Below are 21151 nucleotides of genomic sequence, written 5' to 3'. Positions count from 1 at the left end.
AAAAAAATCTCCGGTGCCACACTTGAGCATTTTTGCTATAAAAAATTCCCCCGTTGCAACACACGGGCGTTTGTCCTAGTAAAAACACACCAAAATTTATGTCAACCAAATTAGAATCGTTAGATTCATGATGAAATATATTTTAATTATGTAGATATTTGGGTTCATAATTATTGTAATATAATATTTTGTGTAAACTTGGTCAAAGTTTGGAATAGTTTGAGTTTTCAATAAAGTTAAATATACATAGTTGAACACTCTGACAGTTTCTGTAGATGAATACATCATCTGTGTATTCTGAACGTACAAAAAATAAAATCAATCAATCGGAGACGGAATAACTTGAGGGGCACAAAATGAAAGAATGCGAATGAAGAAATGCATGAGCGAACTGCCGCCGGGTTGTTTGGAGGTTGACTGATCACACACACCTGCATTCACTTGTAGTGAGAAGGCCAAAAAGCATCGCACTCACACACACCTCCTTCCACCTCTAGCTCAACTCTTCTGCAAATGGCTTCCCGTTACCTCATCCTGGTAGTCAGCATCGCCATTCTCTTCTCCGGCGACGCTGCGGGCATCCACGAGCCAGACGCGGCCGCTGTGGCTCCTTCCTGTGACGGGGAGGAGGCTGGATTCTCTTTCCCCGTCATTCACTGGAAGAGCATGGCAGAGGTCGTGGAGGAGGAGATGGAGTTGGCGGCCACTGCCACCGCGGCCGCGGCCGCCATGGAGGAGGAGAAGTTTGTGGTGCCGTTTCGGCACCGCCGGAAGTTTTCCATGTATCTGGTGCAGCTCCGCATTGGCGGCGGACCACCAGATGAAGCGCGTTCCAGATATGTATTGTTCGACACCGGCGACGACCTGTCATGGACGCAGTGCGTTCCGTGCAAAAACTGCACCAGGAGCTACTACCTTCCGTTCAACCCAGTCAAGTCAAGCACCTACCATCACCTTCCCTGCGAAGACCCGATGTGCGAGCACGGGAGGATCACATGGTGCCAGTCCAGCCACACCTACCCCACTGCGGACAACAGTTTGTGCAAGTTCGACAAGCGGTACGGCGATGGTAGCAAGGTGTCAGGCTACCTGGGATCTGACGTCTTCCGCTTTGGGAACGGCATGGCGGGGGACGACGGCGGCTACAACTTCGAGCAAGACATCGTCTTTGGCTGCGCGCAGGAGGAACGTACCACCGCCGTCCGGGAATACAGCTCCGGCATTCTCGGCCTCGGCATGGGTACGTTCTCCTTCGTCGCTCAGGCCGGCGTCGACAAATTTTCCTACTGCGCTCTATCGCCGGAGAGAAGAGACCTCCGGGATCAGTGGAGGAAAACAACAAGCTACCTCCGATTCGGCAGCCATGCTGTCACGTCGGGCAAGATTGTCCCGTTCAAGCAGGACGGCGCCCACTTCATCATCTCCCTCAAGAGCGTGACGTACCAGCGAGGAAGCCGTCTAGATCAAAATCAGCCAGTGCCCATATTTACTCGGCAAGAGGCGGCGGAGTTCCTGCCCATTCTGGTGGATTCAGGGTCCGCCCTGGTCTACCTTCCTGGACTCATCTTCGACCCTCTGCTGAAGAGGATCGACGATGAACTCACACTCACAAGGGTGTACGATCCCACTAATAACCCCGCCATCAACTGTTACGATGGTGAGATGTCGGATGTGGAGGGTGTGTCGGTGACCCTGGGCTTCCAAGGAGGGGCGGAGCTGGAGTTGTTTGGCGACACACTCTTCTACGAAGGGTACGCAGGTGATTACATTTGTCTGGGAATTTCTATCGATGACAGGAAATCAGTGTTAGGCATGATTGCTCAACGTAATACCAATGTTGGGTATGATTTAGCAAACATGGAGATCTCATTTAATCGTGAGGTATGTGCCTGAGAATGGCCATTGCATGATGTAGTGAGTGAGTGGTAGTTGCCCAGATGTACCGAGTGGCAGTAGCTAGCTCTGTCTGTTAGACTGAAATAAAGGCCATCGCTGCTGTACTGGTACTGCGATACCAGATAGACTGAAATAAATGTTCCGTCTCACATTATCAATCTAGCTGTGCTTGTGAAGATCATATTTGTTTTGCCCTTCTTGTTAATTTGTTTCTGACCAATTTTAAGCATAGTCATGCTGCCTAAATAGACTACCCCTTTCTTTCTTTCTTTCTTTCTTTCTTTCTTTCTTTCTTTCTGTTACTCATGGAATGGTTGAAGGTTGCGTGGCTCTCCAACATTATTAGCTTCAAAATTTGTTTTGCTGGTGAAGATTTCTGATAGCTGAACACTGATCCTACCTAGCTAGGACTACCAAAATGTTTTGTCTTATCCTATGATTATTCAACCTTAGAAAACTGAATACATTTGCAGGCAGGTCTATTTTGCACAGGAGTTAACCTTAGACAACTGAATACATTTGCAAACAGGTCAATTTGGCACACATGCAAGTACCAAAATGACATTTATTCTTGTCTCCCAACCGCGGCTTCCTCCGCGTCGCCGTTGATCGTTTTCGCTTCCACCACCACTGCTCTGCTCCTCCTCAAGACCTCAACTAGCCCCGCCGCTAGAGAGTAGAGACGTGAGTGAGCCAACATTAGGGTACTCTTTACCCTCTTTAGTTTTTTTTTGTGGGGAAAATTTCGATCTATTCATATTCAATCATGGCAATACAATTAACACCAGAAATAATAAAAACTACATCCAGATCCGTAGACCACCTAGCGACGACTACAAGCACTTAAGCAAGCCGAAGGCGCGCCCACCCCTCCCTCGTCGGACCCAGGCAAAACTTGTTGTAGTAGACAGACGGGAAGTCGGCGTACTGCCATCGAGCGCAATAAAGCTCCACGCCGCCACTCTATAGGCACACATCAACTCTACAGTAGATCGACATGGTGGTGGTTGTCGTCACATAGCAGTACCATTTCGCTACACCCTCCAATACCACACACATCTACATACATCATACTCCTTATGTAAAAACACACTACAACACTAATGCAAAGGTTTTATTTGTCATGCATCTCCCATCCCTCTCATCTACCCTACACTTGGCGTTGTGAATGTGAAGCACCTCATGACGTGGGCAAACAAGGAATTACCATGATAATCTCATGACTTACAATAAGCAAACCTATGCATTAGGCATCAATAATATGTTTCTAGAGAATGATAAGCTATAAACGTCCCAACACAACGGTAAGTGTATAACATGTATCATCTCATACACAACATCCACCATAGGAATTACATCAATAGCATCGTAATCTTGCAGGGCAGCTCATACGGATTACTACAATCATAATCGATGGGGACATTCGATCAAGTTAACACCACAAACCCACAATCTAGGAGTTGGACTACTACCCTCTCATGGCGGAGAGCGACGTGGAGGCATTGGTGAAGGAGGAGAGGCGGGCGAAGGCGATTCCGGTAGTGGTCCACCCCTCCAATATTCCTCCAGTGGTGGATTGCACATCCTCTCTTTGGTTTGTGATCTCCACCTCTGTACGTCGCAAAATGAAATACCAGAGAGTATATATAGGTAGTTTTAGGTCAAAACAAGTCTGTAAGCAAAAGATTAAGGTCGATTGGACGGTCGGTGGGAGGGCGGGGGTGGATCCAATTGAGCTTGTTGAATTCGTCTCGAAAGTTCCGAAGCGTGCTCTTTAACCTTGCCCTTTTTGGAATCTCAAAGCTCCATGAAAAGAAAAAAGACTACAGAAGGTATTTCGGCAAAATAGAGTTACATACCAAAATTCTTGCGTGGAAAATATCATAAATCATTGAGCCCCGCTTCGATACACACCCTACTAATTAACGTATAACGGGCAATATGGACCTTTCTCAAATTGTATCCACTTCCGTATGCCCATCGGAACGTATACGTTGTACACACCCCATCTGACCTGGGCTGGGCCCAATTTTCTAATCCTATTTCCTTTTTAGCAACATTCAAAAAATAAGCACGCGGCCCATTTTTTTGTTCTTTTATCTTTTTACCAACTTCAAATAAATAAGCACATTATGTCAGACTCTAACTGAAAACCTCATGGTTTAGAACCACACGCATTAACCACCTGGGAAACCTCACCTGCTCTCAGGCGGGACTGGCCGATTTACTTTTCCTATCTAGCTGATTTGGCCGGTTTTTTCTCTCGGTTTTACTTGGGTTTTTATTTTATTTTCTTTTTTCCTTTTCCTGTTTCTTTTACCTTTCCTTTTATATGATTTTTTAAATTCAAAAATCTTTTAAAATCCAAAAAAAACAAATTTATGAATCTTTTTCTACTTCATGAACCTTTCATCTGAATTTCACAAACTTTTTTCAAATCCATAAAATTTCTTTCAGTTTTTCGCTAACATTCTTTACCGTTTATTTGCAACTTTTTTTCAAAACCCGTATACATATACATTTTTCAAATTCAATTTTTTTTCAAATTCGTGAATATTTCTTGAGAGTATCAACTTTTTTAAAGAAAACCTGCATCTTTTTCTTTTGTTTGTTGAATTTTTATTTTTTTTATTTTTTTTTGTTTCATTTTGCAAAAATAATTTCCGCCACTTTTAAAATTTTGTTCAAATTTCAAAAAAAATTGCTTTATCGAAATCTGTTCCAAATATTTTGTATTTGAATAAATTGTACATAAAATCCAAAGAAAATATTTGTGTCTTTAAAGATTGCACAAAATGACAAAATGCAAACATTTGTTTAAACGAGTGAACAAAATTTTAATCACCAACATTTTTTGAAAAACACTAACAAATATGAAACTTAAAAAAAATCAGAAATTGAACTTCACCGAACTTTTTTTTGTATTTGCGTGGAAAAGATTTGAAAACATGAACATTGCTTAAATTACAAAGCAATTTTGAAAGTGAACATTATTTGAAACTTCTTGATTTTTTTTGAATTTTTTGAATATAATATGAAAAAGGGAACATCTTATGAGTTTGTGAACAAACTTTTAAAAATGGGAAATTTTCAAATCAATGAACTTTCTTGAAAGCCGCAAACGCTTGGCCGGCCAAGCAGGTGCCCGACGGGAGCAATGCCATCGCCTAGTTGGTCCAAGGCCTAAGCGCTTGGCCCGCCGAGCAAATGCCCGACAGGTGCTCATGTAGTTGTTCCATAATCTTCCATTCACTAACATAAAAAACTTCCACATTATGGCTGATCAACTTTTGACTTTTAAGAATGTCCAAATGATATTGTAGTCCTTATAACTGAAACGTAATTAGTCATAAAAAATAATATATATATATATATATATAAGTGAAAGATCAATTTATGAAATTTTACATATAAATGATGTAGTAACTAACCATTGCAGTGAGATCATCTCGGTTGAATTGGTAGCACAATGAATCAAGTACTTGAATCACACGTTTTTTGCATTCACGACAGTTAAATGCCAGTGTGTGTTGTTCATATTTATTGGAAGTTCTAAGCAAGATAATTAGTAAAAATACCAATCAAAATGTATGAAATGTAGAAGAAGAAAATTATGGATATGAATGTAACCATGATCACATAGTTTTTGACAATCTCTGTCATAAAGGTACCACTTTATCTATTCCAAGCTTTCCATCCCGTTTTAAAAGTGCAATAACAAAAGGATTCTCAAAGTATACTTTACTATCATTATGGTCATGTACTTGGTACTTTAGACAACATATATTTGCATTGATTACCTATAGTGATTTTTTTAGAAGGCATTACTAATGGATATCAATAATCAGGGACTCTTTCATTGTAAGGGTACTCTTTTTCATAGATATTTCATCTATCTTCACTAGTAATTTTTATTTTCACAAGATGTTCCTATTGTTGTATGAGCACATAGATCACCGTCGGGCAATGCATAATCTGCAAGAAGTGAAACAATTTAAGAAATATTGAATAAATATATGTGTTAATGTGGATTAGCCGTGCCCATACACAAATAATATTATTCCATAAAAAGGACTGAAGATGATAGATACAAAAGTAAAAATTATATATATCCAGCAATTACCTTGTGGGAGATAGTCATAATATGTTTCATCTACTTTCATCTGCTTACGTTCCTCTATTTGGTTGTCATAATGATATATTTCCTTCATTTAGCGGCAATTCAGAATTCTATGTTTGATTATCATCATCTAGTTTAATATTTACTTCATTCATGGGTAATTTGGAACTCGCAGATAATGTTGAGCTGATTGCTGACGGAGGTGATGGCAATGGATCCGTATTTATTTGACTATTTGATTCTGAAACCACCGATTCAAAATGTTAAAAAATGGTAGATAATGTTGATATGATTGGTGAAGTAGGTGATGGCTCTGAAAAACTGTATTTAATACATTTTGCTTTTTAAGCTCGGTAATCAAAATCCTCAACTGTGGTCAAGTTAGTGTATAAATCTATTTTCTACAAATGACAAGAAAACTTGAAGTTAAACATCACACAATATGATTCTACGTAGGTGCAATTAGCATGGAGTTCAATCAAACATGGAGCAATTATAAAGTATCTAATGTGTAGCAATCGACACCTCTCTATCTGTGCCCTCTCACTTCCCCAACTATCTCTCTTTTTTCTCCACATGATCAGAATACACTAGTGCAGAACCGGGCTTTAGCGCTGGTTCGTAAGGGGCTTTAGTGTCAGTTCCACGACCGGCACTAAAGAGTGGGGACTAAAGGTCCCCCCCTTTAGTACCGGTTCATCACGAACCGGTGCTAAAGTGCCACCACGTGGCACGAGCCAGGCCCGGGTGCGCGTAGGATATTAGTACCGGTTGGTGTTACCAACCGGTACTAAATGTTTGGGTGTGTTTTGGTTTTATTTTTTATTTTTACTTTTATTTTGTGTTTTCAATTTAATTTAGTGATTGTTTTACATTATAATGAGTTGTTAAATCATTAGGTGAAAGTACCGCAGATAAGTTTGACTGGATGCATGTAGATCCTAGCTAAGTCATCAAGTATATGCCATATCCATATTATACTTGATCACCTAATTAAGTGATCGAGGTAATATGAATATGGCATATACTTGATCACTTAGCTAGAATCCATCTAGTTGAAACTAATCTGCGGTTTCTTTCATAAATGATATAATAACTCATCATCATCATATTAATATAAGAACTCTTGCATCATATATATCATCACTAACAACAGTATATACTAGCTAGCTAAAAATCATCATATATAGTCGTCTCATTACCACTACTTAATCATCATATAGTCATTACCGCTATCTAATCACCACCAACACTAGCTTAAAGAAGAAACATTCACTTGTACCAGAAGCAAAGATATCATCGATTTCAACATGGTAATGATATCATAAGCGTTCATAACACCACAAAAGAAAATCACTCTTTAAGATTAAGTTTAGGACGAAGAACACGGACATGAGAGGACAAGTACTAAGAGCATGAACTAGCTAATCACTCCTGCTGCTCTCTCTCTCTCTCAGGTAAAATAGCATAGAACATGTATAGCTTTTCTGATTCATCATATTGGAGCATGCAGATAAACTTGTCTCCTAATCGTGGGTTGCGCTTCTGATTGCTGCCCCCTAGTACTTCTCTACGATCGTTCACAATTTTGCTCCAGTCTTTTACTATTAAGCATTCCTCGCTATTAGAAAACCTAAATGCACTAAAGTGCATTGTAGGATATCTTGGCCGTAAGCTAACAATATTCATGGTACCTTTAGTCTCGATTCAATCAGGCACAACATTCATCGGGAGTCCCTGTTGAAGAACATCGTATAGTAACATACTTAGCAATGAAGTTTAGCTTAAAAAATAATGTATGCAAAAGATGCACTGAAGAGAAATAGTAGAAATCTTACCATCTTTCCTAAATATATGTGACCGTAGTTCAGTACGAACACTATTGGTCGCACGTTTTGAGTACTAACATTTCTAAGTGCAAGAAAAAAATTTGTCTTGACATCATCAAGATCCTCAAGCCATGAAACATAATGACTTGTCTCCTTGCAGTTTAGTTCAGCCCTGGGATAGTGGACGGTCCTATCTACCAAGCGCCGGACATGTTTGCTTGATTGGAAATAAGTTGTCAATAAAAATTACTTGTCAACTATTTCTGAATAAACAATATCGAAGACATAAATATGGTTGAGAAACTCACATAATGGTAGAACTGGAGGCGTCTGCACATCGACCCAGATGTCTCTATTACCTTCAATATCATCTTCCGGACGAATGTCAAAGGTGATAACCATATCAGGCTCAAATGCATAAGCCTTGCATAGTGCTTGCCAAGTTTTGCATTCAAAATAGGTGTATGTGTCTGCATTGTATAATTTGACATTGAAGGTATAACCATGTTCGGTCTTCAAGTAAACTTTTTTTACCTCCATAGTTTTGTTAGGACTGAAACCTATCTTATCCAAGACAAAAATTCTTGCATGGCAGGGGATACGCTAGTAGAATAGTGAAAAATTAAAATTAAAAGTTGAAGCAAATGAAGCATAAGTCATGCTTAATTACGAAAAAAGACTTGTCGTTGTGACTTACTGTATCCACTTCGAAGTTCTCATCCAGCTTGATGCTGAAGCGCATATCATCAACTAGAAAATTTCTGCCGCACAGGCCGCGCTGGTCTTCGCAGTATTCGCACATAATGAAATCATGTTCATCGTCAGACGACATTCCTATGTAGGTGAATGTTACGTCTTGAGCTTGCGTTGGTTTTCCCCGAAGAGGAAGGGATGATGCAGCAGAGTAGCGTAAGTATTTCCCTCAGTTTTTGAGAACCAAGGTATCAATCCAGTAGGAGGCCACGCTCAAGTCCCTCGTACCTGCACAAAACGATAGCTACTCGCAACCAACGCGATTAGGGGTTGCCAATCCCTTCACGGTCACTTACGAGAGTGAGATCTGATAGATATAATATTTTTGGTATTTTTGGTATATAGATGCAAAGTAAAAAGTAAAAGCAAAGTAAAAAAGCAAAGCAAGATTAAAGTGATGGAGATTGATATGATGAGAATAGACCCGGGGGCCATAGGTTTCACTAGTGGCTTCTCTCAAGAGAATAAGTATTCTACGGTGGGTGAACAAATTACTTGAGCAATTGACAGAATTGAGCATAGTTATGAGAATATCTAGGCATGATCATGTATATAGGCATCACGTCCATGACAAGTAGACCGAAACGATTCTGCATCTACTACTATTACTCCACTCATCGACCGCTATCCAGCATGCATCTAGAGTATTAAGTTAAAAACAGAGTAACGCCTTAAGCAAGATGACATGATGTAGAGAGATAAATTCATGCAATATGAAATAAACCCCATCTTGTTATCCTTGATGGCAACGATGCAAAACGTGCCTTGCTGCCCCTTCTATCACTGGGAAATGACACCGCAAGATCGAACCCAAAGCTAAGCACTTCTCCCATGGCAAGAACTACCAATCTAGTTGGCCAAACCAAACGGATAATTCGAAGAGACTTGCAAAGATAACCAATCATACATAAAAGAATTCAGAGAAGATTCAAATATTATTCATAGATAGACTTGATCATAAACCCACAATTCATCGGTCTCAACAAACACACCGCAAAAATAAGATCACATCGAATAGATCTCCACAAGAGAGGGGGAGAACTTTGTATTGAGATCCAAAAAGGGAGAAGAAGCCATCTAGCTACTAACTATGGACCCGAAGGTCTGAGGTAAACTACTCACACTTCATCGGAGGGGCTATGATGATGTAGAAGCCCTCCGTGATGACGGCCCTCTCCGGCTGAGCTCCGGAACAGGCCCCAAGATGGGATCTCATGGATACAGAAAGTTGTGGCGGTGGAATTAGGTTTTTGGCTCCTGTTCTATTCGTTTGGGGGTACGTAGGTATATATAGGAGGAAGGAGTACGTCGGTGGAGCTCCAAGGGGCCCACGAGGCAGGGGGCGCGCCCTAGGGGGGCGCCCCCCACTCTCGTGACCGCCTCTCTAATGCCTTGGCGTAGGGTCCAAGTCTCCTGGATCACGTTCGGTGAGAAAATCACGTTCCCGAAGGTTTCATTCCGTTTGGACTCCGTTTGATATTCCGTTTCTTCGAAACACTGAAATAGGCAAAAAAAACAGCAATTCTGGGCTGGGCCTCCGGTTAATAGGTTAGTCCCATAAATAATATAAAAGTGGAAAATAAAGCCCAATATAGTCCAAAACAGTAGATAATATAGCATGGAGCAATCAAAAATTATAGATACGTTGGAGACGTATCAGTGAAACATTAAACACTTATTAGTTCTATTAATTCAACTAATTCAATTAAGCACTTACGAAAAATATACCTAAATAAAGTAGCTCAACTAATTCAACTAACTAGTTCAACTAATTCAACCAACTAGTTCAACTAATTCAACCAAACTAGTTCTATTAGCTTTCTTACTAAAAATAAGGTAGCTAGTTCTATATAGTAAAATGTTAATTAGATGATCAATTCTATATATAATAAAATAGGTAGTTCTACATACTAATATTTTGATTAGATCATCAAATCTCATATACCTAAATTTTCTTAATAAAAATAAACTAGTTCTATTAATTCAACTAATTTAACTAAGAGTTTACTAAAAATATAAGGTAGCTATTCTATATAGTAAAATGTTAATTAGATGATCAAATCTCTATATAATAAAGTAGGTAGCTCTATATAATAATATTTTGATTAGATCATCAAATCTCATATACCTAAATTTTCTTACTAAAAATAAACTAGTCCTATTAATTCAACTAATTCAACTAAGAATTTACTAAAAAATAAACTAGTTCTATTAATTTTCTTACTAAAATATATAAAGTAGCTATATATAGTAATATTTTAATTAAATCATTAAATCTCATATACCTAAATTTTCTTACTAAAAATAAACTAGTTCTATTAATTGAACTAGTTTAGCTAAGCATTTACTAAAAATAAACTAGTTATATTAATTCAACTAGTTCAAATAATCTCATATACCTAAATTTTCTTACTAAAAATAAACTAGTTCTATTAATTCAACTAGTTCAAATCTCATATATATATACCTAATTAATATTTAGCTAATTCATCTAACAATTGACATGAATATTTAACAACTTTTCTATCTAATTCATCTAACATTAATTAACATTCTAACATTCTTATCTAAGTAATTCATCTAACATTAATCTAAGCAACAGAAAACAAAAAATAAGTAAAAAAAAATATGTGTGTTTGTGTGTGTATGTGTGTGTGTATGTGTGTGTATGTGTACGAGCGTTGGGCGACGGCCTACAGGCGGCGACGCGAGACGGCGACGCCGACGGGGACGACGACGACGGGCGGCGGGGGCGACGGCGCGATCGAGACGGCGACGTAGTACGGGGCGGCGGCGGGGGCGACGGGGATGACGGCTCGCGGCGGGGACGACGGTGCGCGGCGGGGACGGCGACGACGGGCGGCGGGGGTGACAGCGCGCGGCGGGGGCGGCGAGGGCGGCGCGCGATGGGCGGCGGCGCGGCGGCGGCAATGATATCGGGCGATGAAGTTGGATAGAAGACGGGCGACGGATTAAAACTGAATTTTTCGTAAGTGCCATATATATAGGTGGGACCTTTAGTACCGGTTGGAGCCACCAACCGGTACTAAAGGCCAATTTTGGCCAGGTCAAGCGGCGGGAAGCGGACCCCTTTAGTACCGGTTTATGGCTCAAACTGGTATTAAAGGCCCCCCATTAGTACCGGTTCGAGCCACGAACCGGTACTAAAGGGGTTGCGCTGCCCCCCGCGGTGCACAATTTTAGTCCCACCTCGCCGAGCGAAGGGTAGCCGCACTGATTTATAAACCCAGCCGCGGCTGCTCCTTCAAACTCCTCTATATAGCAGGCTTCTGGGCCTAACTATGGCGCGGTGCCCTGTGAGCCTTCCGGACCTTCTGGGCCTGAATTTGCACACCCTAGGTTTGGCAGGCCCACTGGGCAGCGCCCCAACAATTTTTTTATAGTTTTTTCTTTTCTGCATTATTTATTTTCTTCCATTTATTTTTGAGTAATTTTTCTATATAGTTTTTTTCTTTTCTGCATTATTTATTTTCAAGTAATTATTTACATAGTTTTTTCTTTTCAGCTTTATTATTTTTTTCTATTTATTTCTGAGTAGTTTTTTCTGCTTTATTTATTTTCTTCTATTTATTTCTAATTAGTTTTTTCTACATTATTTATTTTCTTATAATTATTTTTGAGTAATTTTTTATATAATTTTTTTCTTTTCTGCTTTATTTATTTTCATCTATTTAGTTCTGAGTAGTTTTTTTCTGTATTTAGTTTCTTTGTGACCCTCTCTACTCTTTCGGACATGCTATGCGGGTGAAATGATGATACCATGGCAAGTTTCAACATTTTCAGAGTTCATTTTGTAGTGATCTAAACAATTCGGTAAATGACTAAAAAACAGCAAATGATGTCAGAACATGTTGGAAATTGATGACGTCACTTTGAATGTTGCATACTGAACGCAAAATAAGTCGGGATTTCAAATAAGTTTAAAAAACATTGAAGTGCTCGTGTAACAGATGAGTTCTCGTCCGAAACCCTGATACTCCGAAAGAGAGTGTCCAGTTTGTACACGAAGTGCGTCCAGTTTTTGCCGTGACCCTCTCTACTCTTTTGCACATGCTATGTGGGTGAAATGATGATACCATGCCAAGTTTCAACATTTTCAGAGTTCATTTTGTAGTGATTTTCAATTTCACCGTCATTTAGCTCTCTAAACAAATCGGTAAATGACTGAAAAATAGCAAATGATGTCAGAATGTGTCGGAAATTGATGGCGTCGCTTTGAATGCTGCATACTAAACGCAAAAGAAGTCGGGATTTCAAATAAGTTTAAAAACATTGAAGTGCCCGTGTAACCGATGAGTTCTCATCCGAAACCCTGATACTCCGAAAGAGAGTGACCAGTTTGTACACGAAGTGCGTCCAGTTTTTGCCGTGACCCTCTCTACTCTTTCGCACATGCTATGCAGGTGAAATGATGATACCATGCCAAGTTTCAACGTTTTCAGAGTTCATTTTGTAGTGATTTTCAATTTCACGGTCATTTGGCTCTCTAAACAAATAGGTAAATGACTGAAAAACAGCAAATGATGTCAGAACGTGTTGGAAATTGACATCGCTTTGAATGCTGCATATTGAATGCAAAAAAATTATGGATTTCAAATAAGTTTACAAAACATTGAAGTGCCTGTGTAACAGATGAGTTCTCGTCTGAAACCCTGATACTCCGAAAGAGATTGTCCAGTTTGTACACGAAGTGCGTCCAGTTTTTGCCATGACCCTCTCTACTCTTTCGCACATGCTATGCGGGTGAAATGATGATACCATGCCAAGTTTCAACATTTTCAGAGTTCATTTTATAGTGAATTTCAATTTCACGGTCGTTTAGCTCTCTAAACAAATCGGTAAATGACTGAAATACAGCAAATGATGTCAGAACGTGTTGGAAATTGATGACGTCGCTTTGAATGATGCATACTGAATGCAAAAAAATCTGGAGTTCAAATAAGTTTACAAAACATTGAAGTGCCCGTGTAACAGATGAGTTCTCGTCCGAAACCCTGATACTCCGAAAGAGAGTGTCCAGTTTGTACACGAAGTGCGTCCAGTTTTTGCCGTGACCCTCTCTACTCTTTTGCACATGCTATGTGGGTGAAATGATGATACCATGCCAAGTTTCAACATTTTCAGAGTTCATTTTGTAGTGATTTTCAATTTCACCGTCATTTAGCTCTCTAAACAAATCGGTAAATGACTGAAAAATAGCAAATGATGTCAGAATGTGTCAGAAATTGATGACATCGCTTTGAATGCTGCATACTAAACGCAAAAGAAGTCGGGATTTCAAATAAGTTTAAAAACATTGAAGTGCCCGTGTAACAGATGAGTTCTCATCCGAAACCCTGATACTCCGAAAGAGAGTGACCAGTTTGTACACGAAGTGCGTCCAGTTTTTGCCGTGACCCTCTCTACTCTTTCACACATGCTATGCAGGTGAAATGATGATACCATGCCAAGTTTCAACATTTTCAGAGTTCATTTTGTAGTGATTTTCAATTTCACGGTCATTTGGCTCTCTAAACAAATAGGTAAATGACTGAAAAACAGCAAATGATGTCAGAACGTGTTGGAAATTGATGACGTCGCTTTGAATGCTGCATATTGAATGCAAAAAAATTATGGATTTCAAATAAGTTTACAAAACATTGAAGTGCCCGTGTAACAGATGAGTTCTCGTCTGAAACCCTGATACTCCGAAAGAGATTGTCCAGTTTGTACACGAAGTGCGTCCAGTTTTTGCCATGACCCTCTCTACTCTTTCGCACATGCTATGCGGGTGAAATGATGATACCATGCCAAGTTTCAACATTTTCAGAGTTCATTTTATAGTGATTTTCAATTTCACGGTCATTTAGCTCTCTAAACAAATCGGTAAATGACTGAAATACAGCAAATGATGTCAGAACGTGTTGGAAATTGATGACGTCGCTTTGAATGATGCATACTGAATGCAAAAAAATCTGGAGTTCAAATAAGTTTACAAAACATTGAAGTGCCCGTGTAACAGATGAGTTCTCGTCCGAAACCCTGATACTCCGAAAGAGATTGTCTAGTTTGTACACGAAGTGCATCCAGTTTTTGCCGTGACCCTCTCTACTCTTTCGCACATGCTATGCGGGTGAAATGATGATACCATGCCAAGTTTCAACATTTTCAGAGTTCATTTTGTAGTGATTTTCAATTTCACGGTCATTTAGCTCTCTAAACAAATCGGTAAATGACTGAAAAACAGCAAATGATGTCAGAACGTGTTGGAAATTGATGACGTCGCTTTGAATGTTGCATAATGAACGCAAAAGAAGTCGGGATTTCAAATAAGTTATTAAAAATAAAAAAGAGGTGCAATGCTGGTTAATTAGCTTCAAGCCTTTCGGAATAGTGTAGACCGCACTACACATAGCTCCGTGCAATCTATGCTATTCCGAAAGGCTAGAAGCTAAGCAACATGCATGTGAGCATTGCGCCTCTCCTTCATCGTCTCTGCACTCACGGCTTATAAACCGCTCCTACTGCCTCTCTCTTGGCGAGGTGGGACTAAAAATCAGCTTACTAAGAAACTCTAGTACCGGTTCATGCCATGAACCGGTACTAAAGGTGTTCATGGGGCCCCAGCCTAACCACAGCCCGACACAGCCTCATTAGTACTGGTTCGTGGCTTGAACCGGTACTAAAGGTTGCCCATGAACCGGTACTAATGATGTCCGCCCGCCCGCCTAGCCGTTGGAACCGGAACTAATGGACACTTTAGTGCCGGCTCAAATTCAAACCAGCACTAATGTGCTTCATATTTGACCCTTTTTCTAGTAGTGATAGTGGGCGTTGGAACCTAGTGTCTCCCTCTTTGTTATTTCTCTCTCTTTCTAGTAGTCCTGAAGACCGAAGTAAACTAATCATGTGAATTATTTTTCATGTTTTAGCATAAATATAGTATGTGAATGAGGTACCCAATATTTGATTATAAGACCATCTAGTGATTAAAAGGATCTAGTTTTTGTTAGTATATGGGAGGGAACAACCAACGGATGGTTACTCACTGCGTTCCTAAATATAAGTCTTTGTAGAGATTTCAATAAAGACTACATATGGATGTATATAGGCATATTTCAGAGTATAGATTCACTCATTTTTCTTCGTTGTAGACCGCATTGGAATCTCTAAAAAGACCTATATTTAGAGCCCGAATGAGTAACATGTAATATTCTATATGCAAGAGTAGCCACACACGTCTGTAAAGAAATCTCACAAGTAAGGTCATGCATCCGATAGCCAGCTGAATCTGAAATTTTAGCAAAGGCATAAGGTACATTTACCTAGAAAGGAAATATGGGATGTAATGTATCCTCTCATTTTAATATAGAGAAAACGGGAGTAAAACGCAGGCATGCCACTTTAAGTTTCAGAAGTATTTCAATGATTCCTTTTTTCTCAAGCAGTCACCCAAGTGTTTACGAAAGAAGAGAAAATCATTCAATCTAACTCATGTTGAACATTGATGTAATGTTATATAATTAGATAATAATGAATGTTTTCCATTATTTGAATTCGGGAATAATTTGAAAACTTTCTGAGAGTTTATTTGAGTTTTAATAGAGAGGTTAAATAATTACTTTTTCCAAAAATTTCCATTTGGATTTTGGCTATATTTGAAATTTTATTTGGATTTTGAAACATTCGAGCACTTTCCAATTCAAAAAGATAATCAGTGAGAGAAGATAATTTGACTTATTCAATTATAAAATGGTTGGAAAACAATTGGAATATTCATTTGGAATTTTCAGAAAAATAATTAATATTTTGGATATTTAATAAACCCTAAGGCTTAATTTCTAGAATCATTATGGCCAAATTTCTTTGTAACAAAAAGGAGTAATAAAATATTTGGAGCTGGAAATAATTTTCGTAGGCTATATATAAGTATTTTGATTTTCCAAATTTTCTGATAATTTAGAATTTCATTGGGTCAAATAATTGTCCCAAATACGTTTTCTGTAAATACATAAATATATACCTATTTTTTTATAGCTAGACTGGGCTGAAAGCAGCGCCAGCCCAGCGACCAGCCAAGCAGTCAGCGGCCACCTTTGTTCCATGGCCTGCGAAGTGTTCTCGGTCAGGAGTGCCTATAGGCTGGCGGTATCTATCCAAAACCAAGCTAGTACCCCAGCCTCTAGCTATGTAAATGTGGCTGATGATCGTACTATCTGGGACGTCATTTGGAAGGCAAAGGTTCCACAAAAGATTAAGATATTTGGGTGGAGAGTGGCCACTAGCACCTTGACCACAAAAAAGAACAAATGGAAGCGGACCCTGGAAGTGAATAGCACATGCAATATATGCAGTAACGGAGAGGAAGATGAATTTCATGCAGTCATTTCTTGCACGAAAAGCAAGGCACTGAGACATGAAATGGGAACAGCCTGGAAGCTTCCTAGCGAGGAACAATTCAGAAACACAGGCGTTGATTGGCTCCAGAATCTCCTCAGCCCATGCAACCCAGAGACTAGAACAAAAATCTTACTGCTGATATGGCGGTGTTGGTTCCTACGAGACGATTGCACCCATAATTATGCAGGAAAGGAGCTAATCAGCCGATCCGTCCTCTTCTTAAAACAATACGAGGAGGGGCTAATCAACGGCGTCTCGAGGGGAGAGTCTGATACAAAGGGTAAACAAGCGGAGCTGCAAGCCGGGTATGCATTGGCTGGCCGGACTCCATTGTTTCCTTTGCCCGCAGCGATGGACGGAGGACAGTCAGGGGAAACCACTGAGATACCTATGGCCAATCATTGGAGCCCCCCAGTGGCGGGATCTGTCAAACTGAACACGGACGCATCATTCCTAGCTGACAGCGGCGCCTCCCACGCTGGAGCAATCGCGCGGGACCACAGGGGTTTTGTCCTCTTCTCGCTGTTCGAGCAGAGCGCGCGCTGCATGTCCGCTGAGGAAGCTGAAGCGCAGGCCCTTCTATCGGAGCGCGCGCTGCATGTTCGCGCCGCCGCCCGCGTCGCTCCTCGCCGGAAACAGAGGGAGTTTGCGCCGCCGCACGCTCCCCGCCGAGCAGGCCCAGGCCGCAGTCACCGAAGAGCCGGCGGCGCAAACTCCCTCTGTTTTCCGGCGAGGAGCGACGCGGGCGGCGGCGGGGAGCGTGCGGCGGCGCAAACTCCCTCTGTTTCTGGCGAGGAGCGACGCGGGCGGCGGCGCGAACTCTGTTCCCAGGGAGAAACGCCGTGCGCGACGCAGCGAGGGGAGGTGACCAGGTTAGCCCCCGAGCACATCGATCCCATTTCTGAAGGTTTCAAGTGTCGACGGCGGCTGAGTAGATAGATTTCCGGTGGACTCGCAGGTCATGTCTTCGTTCGCCGGCGTGTCCGTCGTGGCCAACGACGAGCTGTGCCCCGACACCCAGTCGACCGTCCGAACCAGCGCAGACTGCGGGTACCATCTGCTTGTGGTCCAGGACTACTCGCGAGCCAAAAAGAGCATCAGCTCCCGTCCTTTCATGGTGGGAGGCCATTGTTGGCTCCTCTTCTACTGCCCCCACGGTGAAAACCACACTTGTGCCGACGTCGTCTCTGTCCGTCTTTCCTGTATCCAAGACGATTCTGAGAAGCAGCCTGTGGAAGCCAAGGTCGTTTTTAGCCTCATCGGTCAGGTTGAGCTGCAGAATCCAGTCTACATTGCTCAAAGTGAAGCATGCAGCTTCGATCCTTGTTCTCAGAGCATCGAGCAGGATTTTAGAAGAGATGCCCTTGAGCGATCATCAGTGAAGCTAAAGGATGATTATTTGACCGTCCGGTGCGACGTCATGGTCTGCAACACCAACCCCAGGGATGATGATGATGATGCCGCTGCCACCATTACCAAGGCGCGCTTGCCTGACATTTGCCGTGATTTTAACATCCTCTTCAAAACCGAGGCGGGTGCTGATGTGACATTCGAGGTCGGCGGCAACAAGTTGGCTACACACCGATGCGTGCTTGCAGCCCGGTCTAAAGTCTTCATGGCACAGCTCTTTGGCCCCATGAAGGAGGCAACTGCTCAAACCGGTGTCATACACATCAAAGACATGGAAGCAAGCGTGTTCAGGGCTTTGCTTAGCTTTATCTACACAGACTCGCTTCCTTCTATGGAGGAGGACAACATGGAGGAGGACAACAGACAAGAGGTGGAAGCATCAGAGGATGAAATGTCACGTGTTGTGGAACAGGGACAAGAAGACGAAGAAGTAATAGAGAATGAAATATGGCTGCAGTGGCTTCAAAACTTGCTGGTAGCAGCTGACAGATATGATGTCCAACGTCTCAAATGCATCTGCGAGGAGCAGTTATCTGAGCACATATCTGTCAGGATGGTGATGTCCACTCTTGCTCTAGCCGAGCAGCACCACTGCCAAGGATTGAAGGAGGCGTGCTTCAAGTTTATCCAAGTCCAGCCCCCCTCGTGTTTGCAAGCAGTAATGGCAACTGATGGCTAGGATTATGTAGTTTCGACCTATCCCTCGGTTTTGAAGGAGCTCTTTGCCAAGGTTAATGCTTTGAACCAGCAGAAGTAACACTCTACACATGGTATGCATGCTCATCGGTTAGACCTGATGTGGCACTCTTATGCAGATAAGGGATCCTCTAAAGAGATTGTAGCCTGTGTGTCTTGCTTTTATCTTGTCATCTGTATAATTTTCCTATTTGCTGAATCAGAAAAATCCAATAGATGGGCAAATTGTATCTTAATGGAGTGGTTGGTCTGTAAATTCAGGTGTAATGATCTGGCAATGCAGCAATGCAGCAGAGTGCAAGTTCCCTATCTAATCGTTTTATCCTCAGATTTATCTGTGCATTAGTTGCGTTGTACATCATTGCTTTGTGCCTTCCCTATCATTAAAACCTTTTTTTTCTAGCTGTTCTCAAGAAGAACAATGTTGATGTTTCTCGAAAGGCATTTTATGATCCTGAATAGAATTCTGGTTACCATGACCAAGAATTTGGCAAACAAAACAGGTTACCAAGAATTCCGGTTACAATAAATTCAGTACCTAAGAGCCTTCTCTTGGGGCGGGTATTAATTCCAGAATGTTGATGTTCTCAAGAGGAAGGTCAGAACTTGAAGATTCTGCAAAGTTCAGCGTTGTTTATTTATTTATTCCAGGTTTGCGAACACATATTTTCTTGTTGTGTAATAATTCCAGTTTATAAACAAATGTCAGTCAAAACCTGTCCTGGGTATTAACTCCAGGTTTATGAACATTAATGTTAGTTTACAGGAAACCATCACCCATTAACATCTGCTTGCATGTTCTGGAACACTCAGTATGGAGGCACAACCATATACACAACAGTTGTGTTTATTTTGACCGACATTTGCTGCCCATGCATGTTCATGCTTGTTCTACCCCTGTTGAAAGCCAGTGTCCATATTACTCTCCAGATTGATGTCTCCGAGGTTGATGTTGGGGAATGAAAGAGAATTTGGTGTAGGAAAATTGACAAGATGAACATATTCCCTTTCTTATCATCGGTGTGTGATTTAGTTAAATTCAGTAGACCGACAACTTGTATAGATGTACCCTGTACTCAAAATTATGCATCTCAAGTTTCAGCGCTGAAAATTAACTTGTTTGAGATGCTGAAAGATTTGCAGCAGAGGGGTCCTTGTTTGCCATGTAAATAGGTTTATTCGTGCTGTAGCAGTTACTGCTTGACCAGGAGCAAATAGTTCAGCATTTAAATTCACGGCATCACCATCTTCCTTTTTTCCATAGATTTCTAATTTTTACCTCTTATGTATGGTGATATTACAAATGGTTCGCGAAGGATCAGGTTACTAGGACTTCTTGAGAATGAGTGCGAAAAAATCGACCGTCGACTGATGGAGCTAAATATACGCACGGCATGTTTACTTTGAAGATTAGTTCCTTGTCATGTCCTGATTGAATGGTTTTCTCACACAATGCAGATACTCAGACAGTGTGAAAGCTGAGAGCGAAAAGTTTGTATTTAGATGATTTGTTACCTCCATCTCATCAAATTAGAAGAGATGGTTTATTGCTAAAGGAAGGACATGCTCTTATTCTCTGAGATGGATGATGACGAGCGCTACAGCCAAAAACTCGGTTGATTCAGCTTATTCTTTGGTAGGTGAAGTTCCAAAAAAAAAACCTTACCCTCTTACTGCTCTGTTGTACAGGAACAGAGTATCGATCAATATGAGATCAAATATAGTGCAGTACAAGAACAAGCTGACAAATTAAAGGATGATATTTGAGGCATGATGAATGAGCTTTAGACCTGGCAACTAACAGCAAAAAGTTTAGTAGTATGGTGAAAAAAAATGCAATAAATGGATTCAGGAATAAGTTTTTTTTAGAATCATTCAGGAACAAGCTAGGATGCACATTTCCGTTTCAAGAGGCTCGTGAGCTTAGCTATCAGGCTGTCGATTCCATCAACCTGTTGTGTGTATGAAAGCATCATGTCTATCATTAATCTGAAGTGGACAAACTAATGGAGAAATAACATGAGAGACTAGTAGAGAGTTTCCAAGG

General features: G+C 40.9%; 2 protein-coding genes across 2 annotated transcripts; both read left to right on the top strand.

Annotated features, from left to right (window-relative positions):
* Positions 1–480: 480 nt before the first annotated feature.
* Positions 481–2065, top strand: LOC125524754 (aspartic proteinase nepenthesin-2-like). The gene has a single exon (XM_048689784.1). It carries the CDS (start codon positions 514–516, stop codon positions 1891–1893), a length of 1380 nt encoding a protein of 459 aa, XP_048545741.1. The 5' UTR covers positions 481–513; the 3' UTR covers positions 1894–2065.
* A 15894-nt stretch (positions 2066–17959) lies between these two features.
* Positions 17960–19087, top strand: LOC125525762 (BTB/POZ and MATH domain-containing protein 2-like). The gene has a single exon (XM_048690770.1). It carries the CDS (start codon positions 17960–17962, stop codon positions 19085–19087), a length of 1128 nt encoding a protein of 375 aa, XP_048546727.1.
* The last annotated feature ends 2064 nt before the right edge of the window (positions 19088–21151 follow it).

The sequence above is a fragment of the Triticum urartu genome, chromosome 7 (assembly GCF_003073215.2).
Source record: "Triticum urartu cultivar G1812 chromosome 7, Tu2.1, whole genome shotgun sequence".
In the NCBI taxonomy this organism is placed as follows: Eukaryota; Viridiplantae; Streptophyta; class Magnoliopsida; order Poales; family Poaceae; genus Triticum; species Triticum urartu.
This window is presented reverse-complemented; position numbering and strand designations above follow the sequence as displayed.